At 37.4% G+C, this 10,817-nt stretch overlaps 1 protein-coding gene across 1 annotated transcript in view; it reads right to left on the reverse strand.

Moving 5' to 3' along the window:
- Positions 1–8,138, reverse strand: part of LOC137386762 (L-fucose kinase-like) — a 41,617-nt gene extending 33,479 nt beyond the window's left edge. The window contains exons 1-4 of the mRNA XM_068072894.1: positions 8,050–8,138; positions 7,634–7,785; positions 5,865–5,915; positions 539–743 (exon numbers count right to left, since the gene is read on the reverse strand). Of these exons, the coding sequence (XP_067928995.1) occupies positions 539–743; positions 5,865–5,915; positions 7,634–7,785; positions 8,050–8,125 (484 nt within the window). The 5' untranslated portion in view covers positions 8,126–8,138. The remainder of the gene's footprint in view (positions 1–538; positions 744–5,864; positions 5,916–7,633; positions 7,786–8,049) is intronic.
- Between the last annotated feature and the right edge of the window lie 2,679 nt (positions 8,139–10,817).

Here is a 10,817-nt window from a genome sequence, read left to right on the forward strand (position 1 = left end):
ATATTAAACCGAGTGAAAGTGATGAGAAAAAAAAGTTGTCAATACAAACCAATAATAGCATAGCTACTGTACGTACAGTCAGTCAATTAAAAAACTAAGTCTAGCTTTTCCCTTTTGGAAGGGCCAAAGGGGTGAGTTTGGAAAGATCTTGGAACAGATTAGGTTGTTTACAAGTATCTTAATGTTCTTATAACGTAAAATCACTATAACATAATTGTGCTTGGTACAGATTTTTTACGTTGTAGGAGCATCTACTGTATATAAATATACATTTAGTATTACTAAAGTGCTAACTAAAGAAAACTCTACACTGAAAATAGAATTTTCATGAAGTGAAATAATAAAAATATGCATAAAAAGAAAAATATTTCATCTAAAAATCACTACAAGTCTATAGTAAATAGTTACCTAAAAAATAATTAAAAGTATTAATTAAAAAATAAATAGATGCTCAACATAAAATATGGAGCTAAATCTCTAAATGGTTTAAAGAATGGGCTAATGAAGAGGCAATGACAGCTGTCAGAAAACAACTTACTAAATGTCTCAGGAATTGACAAAACCATGTCAGTGCTGCAAACCCAAACTCCTGGAGGAGAACCGGCTGCCACTTTGCTAGACATGACATCTATGAGGTGGTCCAAGATAGTCATGATACCGGTGTCAGATGGTAACGATGTGGAGTCAGTCACTGGAGCGGTGATGAAAGCTCCTCCTATAGCGCTGTACATGTACCGCCCACCCTGTAGGTATATGTAAGCCCTCTCAGCAGGGCCTACACTGACAGGAAAGACCTTGGTTTTTAAAGACTGACAGGAATGAACTTGGTTATTAAAGACTGACAGCAATGACCTTGGTTATTGAATACTGACAGCAGTGACCTTGGTTATTAAAGACAGGCATAAGATATCAGTGGCTTTATGAGATGCACAGAAAAGGTGCTTTTGGATTTCCTATGTGGACAGCAGTATGGGATTGGGTTCCAGTGAAATATTTGTACTTACAATTTTAGGAAAAAATCATTAGTTTTGAACTGATTAAGTAAAAAATAGCCAAACCTGGTTGATTGGCAGCGGATAAGCAATGCTATGGCCCTAGATCTTTACAGATATATTAAGGCTCTTAGTCTACAATAACAGAACGTTTGCCTTTTAACAAGCCCATTTGGTGTACATTAAAACGTTTTGTTGCCCTCCAAAAGTAAACAGAGTAGCCTTTCCTGCATGTAAAAAATAACGGAAAATTTAAGATTTTCGAAGGAAAAAACAAAGCTAACTCCCTTTTACCATAGATATTACATAGAAATATTTTTTCAACATTCTGTCCAGGTTACGCATACAAAATTTGAAAGTGTCCAAAGTTGATGCCGGGACATGAAGGCTTAGCTTTTAATGTCTTGTGATTCAAGTTTTCAAATCATTAACTTACATTTGTAAGAGAAAATACATTACAAACTGCTCGTGACCTCATTTTCCAATACCTTTGAGCTCTGACTTTAAACTGATATTTTACGTAAGAACTTGGCAAGACTGGCAAATATGAGTACAAAACATGCCTTGCCTTTTGTTCAAAGTAACATGGCGACACAACTTTTGTACAACGCATCCTTTGCCCCATGACTGGGCATAACGAAAATGAGAAACGGAAGTTATCTAGCTCTAACAGCCATGTGAACCAAAGTATACATCTTCAGGTGAACACTAAATATTAACTAGTCACTGAGAGGAAAATAGACACTGCTGACAAAGTGAAGACAGCTTAAATAAGGGATTAGAGAGCGTTTTAGATTATTAGGCCATTTTAGGGAGCCAAGAAGGCACTCTAGGCTGATGAAAACCCTGTTTTAAAGAAAAGATAATTTATTAAAATATACAACCGCATCAACTGAAAACCTGTTTCGTTGAGATGTAAACAACATCAACATCTACAGTGGGAGCTTCAACAAAAGAATTTCATTTAGGTGCTCGTCTGTGAGTTGAAATCGCAACGTGTTTTTACAAGATGTCATCTTTGAAAGGAGCTGCTCACATACGTACACGTAGGTGCTGCCAAACATTGCGATCATGCACTTATGACGGCTAGCAATAACGGAGACTAGGAGAGGGGCGATTGAAAGTACAAGTCAATGAGAGTGGTGCAAGAAGAAAAAGGAGACGAGAGAACGTCGGAAGCTTGCAGTTTAATTAATTCCATTTGCACATCAGTGGAAGCTTCATCATAGAGCAAGTGAAAAAGAGTGCTGGCGAGCTGACGGTGTGTCAATTAAAACGTCCATCTGTAAAGCATGAAGATAATTCATTCCACTTTGTTGAGAGCGGACTGATGCATTCTTCAGAGTCATCAAGGGTTGTATCACACTCGGCGAGTTTAGAAAAAGAATATAGCTGTCCTTACGCAGCTGTCTCTCCAATACAACCAGCTTTGTTTCGAGTGCCTGCTCATAAGCTTCATTCAAGTTGAATTCGTGAAGGCGAGAATTCATACCTGTGAGAAAGTCAAGCCGACAGAGCTAAACCTTGTAAGAGAAACTTTCAAAGCCTTTGAGGCCCCTTTCACAGACGAAATCACGATCTCTTGGGTTTGAGTGAGGACACACTTCAATGGAGCATTTTGAAAAGAATTCGTGTCGGCCAGGCGCATATAGAGTTTTCGACTTACTAGTGCAATTGTTTTTCGTGTAATCGTTTTAGTACGATTGTTTTAATGCAATTGTTTCTATGACAACTGCTACACGTCAATTAGGCTGGATGCAGTTAAAAAGACCCAGGAGCCATTAGGCCGATCTAGAATACTGGCTAGGGCATATCCAGCCGAAAGGCCAGAGTTTGCTGACCCTGACCTAAATAGAAACTGCCTATAGGAGGCCAGAAATGTGATGCTGTCTATGAGATAAAAACAGGCAGAAAGACATTGTCCATAAGGTGGAAACTGCAGGAAATAATTCCAAAGAAGTGAATCGAAGCAGTTGTGTTAAATAAAGCAGTTGAAATGATCTAGATTGTGATTATAAAGCAAATATTGTTAAACACTCAAAGGGGCGGCTACACAGGCTGATGTGTAACACCGATGTTGGCACTGATGCATAGGCTTCAGCGCACAATCCAGCGGTATGGCTGTTTGTTTGGAAGGTTTTTGTTTTTCACAAGTCTCATTGGTTAATTTTGTTAGCGGTGAGTAGACTTTTTGCATTTACAAAGAATCACAAAAACAATCAGACTATCATTACTTCTGCTTGTATCCATCTAATAAATATGAAAGAACTATTAAATGGATTTTGTAATGTGTAACTTTTTTAATTGGCCGAGAGTGAGAACTACTAAAATGAAGTCATGCAGAAAAGAGAAGCATCTAGGCGCAGCCTGGGTAGCCACTAGTTTATCTGCCCGAAGCCCTGGCTGCACATCAGTGCAATATCAGCCTGCGCACCACCCCTTTACAAACCCCGGAGGTCTACAACAAAGGAAACGGGATGATAAAGTAATATTCACATAAATATTTATACGAGAGTTCAAATTATCTTTCATAGAATAAAGCTAACGACCCCAAACAAGTGATTAAAGTTCAGTATAGGCCTGAAGCTATGATTATACTATTTTTTGCATTGTTTACGATTGACTTCATAATAGTAAATGGACAAATGCCAAAGGGCACAGGTGCCCTTTTCAAATGCATTGTATACTGGCAACCTGCCAATTGGCAGAGATCAACGTTGCCTGATCGCGTGACTGCAATATCCAAACCGTTTTTCAAATGGCAGCTACAGGCAGGTTCCCGTTATAGTTAGTCATCTTTTACTTGATATGACTTGATATGAACCAGATCACACACAAAATATCAAGAAGACATATGCTAGTAATATTTCATACCAACATATCATCACAGACAACAGTACTGTCACCCCAGAATAGTTTTTGCTGCCAGGTGTCACAGAAAGCAACACGATCCTCACCACACTTGCAGCAATGTGTTGTAATTTTTGAAATCTAGAATTTAAGGTGTACTTAGATTCCCTTGCACAAAGGATACGCGATTTGGTACACATGAAGCATTAGGGTTTTCAAACAATTTTAAGAGAAATACAGTAGTTTTTTGTCTTGGTCAGGTACACTATGGTAAATGATAACTGAATCATGGTTAGGGCGGGTGATTCAAGTATTTTTTAAGGGCGAAAGGTTGTTTCTAGAGAGGATCCGATTGGGTAGTGTCAAGCGTTCAAATTCCAATCACATACCCCTCACAGTTATAACAACTATCTTTGCTTTGGTTGGGGTACATAAGGTTATGAGATAACCTAGTCAGGTAGGATTCAATGACATTGTGTAAGGCTAGGGGTAAGGGGTATAGGCATGCGTGATGATGCATCAGTAAAAACTATGTTTCGAGCTTTCCATATACAGTCAAACATGGATAACTCGTCCACGGATAGCTCGAACACATGGTTAATTCGAACATTTCCTTTGGTCCGTTCTCACGTAATGATAAATTGCTATAGACAACTCGAACTCAACACTGTTAATTCGAACTGTTTTTTTGCCCAACGGCTACCGAAACGGTTGTTATCGCTTTAGAAAATCACTTTATTCAAAGCCATAGAGGTAAACTTCATCTTTTCGTAATTCATAAGCGTCGTTATTACCACCATCGGCAAAATATTTTTGTCAACGACTTTTCTAAAAGTTTGGTGAAATTTGATTTATACTGCGATACGATGAATAGCACGGGCTAGCCGGGGCACGCGTGCAAGGATTTTCGCCACGCGCATACAAAACAAAAATCGCATGTTGTTTTTGTTTTGTATGTGCGTGGCGAAAATCCTTGAGTGCGTGGCGTAACCCAGCTAGCCCGTGATGAATAGTTTTCCGACGTTGATTCCGTGTTGAATCAACGTCGGAATGTTGAATGTTTAAATCGTCTTAAAAATTCTTGTAATTAAACGTATACGTTGTCTGAGCTACAAAAAAACTATTCATCGTTTGACCTAAACACAGAATACGTGTGTACATTCAATAAGTATCTATTAAAAAAGCGTGAGTGATATAGAATGTACCGTAAAACCTCGTTAAACTTCTAATTGAACTGCCTCGGAGTGTTGCTCTTAACGAATCCCAGGTAAAGTAAGGTAATCTGCATAAACTTCAAGAAAAAACGGCAAAATTGATCGTGGGTAGAACACCAAAAGAAAAAAATGTCTTTTCTTTTGAGAATTTCAACAACGATCAAGTTTTGCCAATGTCAATCTGAAAAACGTCCTGGCAATAACATCACCTCAAACAACAAACCAATCTCAAGTGATAGAAAAATCTCTATACTTTTTCATGAAAACGTTTTAAACTTTACATTAGAAGCATTTAATTTGAAACAAGCCATTTGTGCTTTTGATTTATATTATAGTTTGTATATGTACATGTATCTACTAATAAATAAATATATGGACTTGTGACAGTGCTCTGATAACTTGAACGCTCTGATAATTCGAACACTTTTGCTCGGTCCCTTGAAGTTCGAGTTATCCATGTTTGACTGTATATCTTTAAGGTTTTTAGGCTATGAACAGCTAAAAGCTTGCCTCGTAACAAACGCGTTTGGCATTTCCTAAAAATGTTTCATTGGATTCATTCCAGGTTTCCAATAGCGTTTTCCAATATTGCTGAACACAGCATGTAGAAGATAACTCCACGTTAATAGACATTTATAGTACTAAAGAAATGCTTAATGCACACCTAGTTTACCACTTGACACTTTTCAAGTTTTTGTACCTCTTTAGACTAAGCGCAGGGCATCCTAAAACACCTAAGTGCCGAGTGTGCAATACAATGATAGCGAACTAGCACTAGCTACTAACTTCTAAAACAGTATAAACTAACCATGTGCAGAATAAGGATCCGCTCCTCATCCAGTACATCACTGTTCACTACCTACAATTATAGAGTAAGCAAAACAACAGGACAGTTAAGTGTACTTCATCAAGGTCATAAACCCAATCATTCACACTGCAGTCCTCACAAGCCCTGCGTGTATAGAGGAGCTAGTGGCAAGTAGCAGCTCAGCTCCAGTAATGTCTGCACCTGCATCAGACTGAAATTGCAGCCAGCCTATACATACTCTCATCTATCCTCTTTTATGTAGACAGTAACACTGACTTGTTAACGGACAGCCCCCAGGCTGTAAGTTTATATCATTAACATTCTTCCCCCCTAACCTATTGGTCTATGGTGATTAAAAACTTCCTTGATTTAACTTTTATAGAATAACTTTCTACGTAATTTACCTAATTTACGTAGAACTTACGTCATTTAGAAAACTTGTTAGTAAACAATGTTTACTCTGGAACACAGGCTGCATCTGCTGCGCTCAGTTTTACTTCTTATGCCTACATACTCATTTGTTCAATTTTCATGCGTGTAAGATTCAGTAGTCACTAAATTTATAATTAACTACCTATAATTAACTAATTATTCAGAATCTAGAGCAAGGATACAGAGTGACAAGTGGATATGGAGTCACAAGTGGATACAGAGTGACAAGTATGACAGGTAGATACAGAGTGACAAGTATGACAGGTGGATACAGAGTGACAAGCGGATACAGAGTGACAAGTGAGACAAGTAGCTACAGAGTGACAAGTGAGAGAAATGGATAAGAAGTGACAAGTGGATACAGAGTGACAAGTCAGACAAATGGATAGGGAGTGACAAGTACGACAGGTGGATACAGAGTGACAAGCGAGACAAGTGGATATCGAGTGACAAGCGGATACAAAGTGACAAGTGAGACAAGTAGATACAGAGTGACAAGTGTGACATGTGGATACAGAGTGACAAGCGGATACAGAGTGACAAGTGAGACAAGTAGCTACAGAGTGACAAGTGAGAGAAATGGATAAGAAGTGACAAGTGAATACAGAGTGACAAGTCAGACAAGTGGATAGGGAGTGACAAGTACGACAGGTGGATACAGAGTGACAAGCGAGACAAGTGGATATCGAGTGACAAGTGGATACAGAGTGACAAGTGAGACAAGTAGATACAGAGTGACAAGTGAAATTAAAATACATACAAATACATATACGGCTGTCAGAGTGTACTGCTAGTCGTGCAGAGAACTAGTAGTCAGAAAATTGTGGGTACCCAAAGATTTCCATTGCAGCTAAAAGTTATTTTCAAGCCTATTTTAGATATTCACTGATTACACACACCAACCCTGCTGCCTAATAGCTGGATTCTGCACCTCAATTAGCCAAGATAAAAACTTATCAGAGGTAAAAAACCTAGATTGCAGTTGGAAAAGGCAGTGTCTAACTTAGTGTACATGCAAAATGTCATATGGACTGTGGTGGAAAAGTCTTGCATTCCACAGGGTACACAGAATTTCTCTGCACTTCTGTTAGCATTAACTGCAACTTCAAGCTTACTATCTGTTGTAATAGTATTATTGCATAGCTGTCGTGTTACATTTAATAAGTTACATAACAGAAATAGGAAGATAAACAATGCATTCTGCAGATCTATCTTCTCCTCTTATCTTATCGTAAAGATATTGTGTCGTCTGCCCCTTATCATAAATATCAAGGCACATGTGTACAAGTGGAAAATTACCAAGTGTCGAAGAGCACTTTTATTCTAAACAAGCATACCGTGTAGCCGGCAAGAGAGGCGAGGTGCTCTGTTATCACAAGAAGTGCATTCAAGGTCGCTCCACCGCTGCCGATGCCCTGAACTGGGTCATCTATGACTAAGAGAATTGTCTCTTCTGGTATCAGACCTCTGCTCTGTCGTGCTTTCAACTCTGCAAAGCATTACCTTCAACCACTCTACATCAATGGCTGTGATGGAAAAATGTTTGCCTAGTTTTATAAATGATGTTGATGAAGTTTGCCCAACAAACACAAAGGCTATCCGAATGACATGTTTCTGAACTGCATTAGTGACTTGGTGAATGACAAGAGTTTGCATAGGTACAGAGAAGTCCAAAAGATTTGTCGGAATCGAACACAACTTGAGGTCACCTTCTACCAGATATTACAGGATCAGTAGCTAGATAAATAAATACCTCTATTGAGAGCATCACAACTGGCCGTTGGTCCACATGTCAAGGCTATCACATTCCACTTACAATCACCCGACATCTCCCCTAGAAATGAAAATGGGCCTGTTATAAAAGAAAGGGGAAACTGTATTTGACAATTTACAAACCAGAAAACATGCAGAAACAATAAAAGCAACCATGAACAACACCTTTAAACCTTAGCAGCAGAAAATAATTACCGTAAAATTTCCAACTGAACGCCACCTTCATTTAAAAAAATGCCACCTCTACTTGACCACCACTATGGAAAAAAGGTTGAAAAGTAGAACATCACCCTTTAATTGAATGCCACCTCCATTTGACTGCCACTTTAACATTCTTTGATATTTACAAACTATTAATAATAACATGTGATCAGAAGAAAAATGTCCACAAAATCGTACTAATAATGACTCGGTTATATCAATAACAATTAATTCTCTCGGTGTCCTATTCTAAAGTTTCTCTTTTTATTTTCGTTAAAACTTTGAAAGCAACCCATAAAAATAATCAATAACTGTATCAGGCTAATAGTAGTTCTTTTTCCAACACGATCTGAATATTTCGACGTATGTGAAAGACATTTTACATCACGATGGTATATGAACAACTACTTTCCGGCTGAAAGTTGGGCTTAGTACCCATGCGACTTGAAGTTAATCATTATTTGTGCAAAATCCAACACGTAAAAATTTCGTTCTGCCAAAAAAATTGTTTGAACGCTAATATCGACTACTTCAGCAGTGCAGAAGAAGAGTTGAGGCCATAGTGACATAGTGTACATTGAAGACATAGTGGACGATATTGAACAGCCAGAAGATCTTCGTTCCATCGAAAGCAACAATCAGAACACAACTGGCCGAGCAATGAATGCAAATATTTTTGTTTCAAAATTGTTAGCTTTTGCTTCTGCATGTACACTGTATTATAAACATGGTTCGTTCATGTCACTTGTTCTTGAGTATATTTTTGTAGCATTTGATAGATTATCATTATGTAACTTATAAATGTGCTGATTGATAGCATGCCATTTCATAGCATCTTAAGTCGGCTTACAATGGATCGACGCTCATAACCCTTCTTCTAATGGACATAAAAAGTCAGTTTTGGCTGTAAATTGTAGCAAACAAAGCAATGAGCTTCATGCAACATTGTTGAATACAAGTTTAAAATAAAAGCATGCTTTTAAATCTAAAGTGAAATCAAAAATTAAAAGCTCCAGCAAATTGCAAAGCAGGGTACAGACTATAATACAATTTCAAGTTAATTTAAAGCAATAGATATCAACTGGTAGATACATTTTTCGGTTTCCCAATGCATATTTATTAAAAGATCTTTGAGAAGTTCGACTAAGTTAGCAGATTTATTGCATACAAAAGGGTTAATGCCACTCCGCCAAAAAGAGAATGCAAAATATCGGCGGCGTTCGCTTCGCTTCTTAGAAGAACTACATTTAGCTCCCCAAAATTCTGAGGAGCTATGTGAAAAATACAATGCCACCCTCTACTTGATTGCCATCTCCATTTGCCCACCACTACAAAAAAAGGTTGAAAATAAAGCGTCTTGGCATTCAAATACAGGTTTTACAGTATATCATTTATAACTATTCTGCACTTAATTACATATGGAGTTGTATCCTTGCTGGCGCATACAAAACACCGGTATGTGTTTTTGTGGTAATGTTTGAAATCTTGATCACCTTGATTCACAGTGGTTCGTCCAAGTTTGTCAGTTTAAAAATAAAAAGCTAGTCACACAGTCTTCTTCATGTTTTATTAGTTCATTCTTGTTTGTGGCTCTATTCTCGGCCTTTCTTTACAAGACACTGAATGAGTGAGTAACTTTGATCAAAACACAGAACTTTTTCGGAAAGAAAAACTGACAAAATATGAATGGAAATAAATTCAGGTAAAATCAACCAATGAGCCCCTAACTTAGCAAATAAACAGAGAAGACCAAAACAGTTAAAGTAAAGGCATGATAAAATAGGCAATAAAAAACTGCAACCTAATCGCTGCCAGCATAAAGACAGTCAACAAGTCAGAGGTCTCGTACTGACTGAAAACAGCAGAGATATACAGGGGCAAACTGAATATACTATATGATCAAGTCGACAAATATTATAAGTAAATTTATAGTTCATGATAACTATGATAATTCTAGCCAGCGTAGATAGCAAAAAATTTACCAGAATGTACTCACATCTCCACATGTCATAGAGTTTGATTACCATTCATAGTATATAGTTACCAACGTGGTAACCATTGCGGTTATGGTGTACGATCGCTAAGCCTGATGACTAAGTACACTCTTCAATTTTTAAATTTGCAAATAATTAAATAATTAAAAATAAAATGCTTTTTACTTACCAAAACCCCAATACATGTATTTTTAGTATGCTAACAGTTTTATGTTTATAGCTTCAAAATTAGTAAGTCTGCATAAACTTGGATTCTATGGCTCACAAAGTATCTTTGATAAACACATCCTCTTCCATATGCCATATCTTGTTCTGCGATAAGAGTGTAGCTATCAAAATATTATATATCCTATTACTACTATTAAAATGATGCAATTAAAAACTATAAAAGTACACACACGCACTCTTATAAAATAACTTACCATTAGTGAGAAAAACTAAATAATTCGTTTAAATCAGGAATTATGGGAATTATGGGCTTATAGGAATCGGTAAACGACGCAAGAGACCGTTCATTTTTGTTATCATCTGGTCAAACACAACAACAAATGTT

This window comes from Watersipora subatra, chromosome 2 (genome assembly GCF_963576615.1).
Source record: "Watersipora subatra chromosome 2, tzWatSuba1.1, whole genome shotgun sequence".
Taxonomy (NCBI): domain Eukaryota; kingdom Metazoa; phylum Bryozoa; class Gymnolaemata; order Cheilostomatida; family Watersiporidae; genus Watersipora; species Watersipora subatra.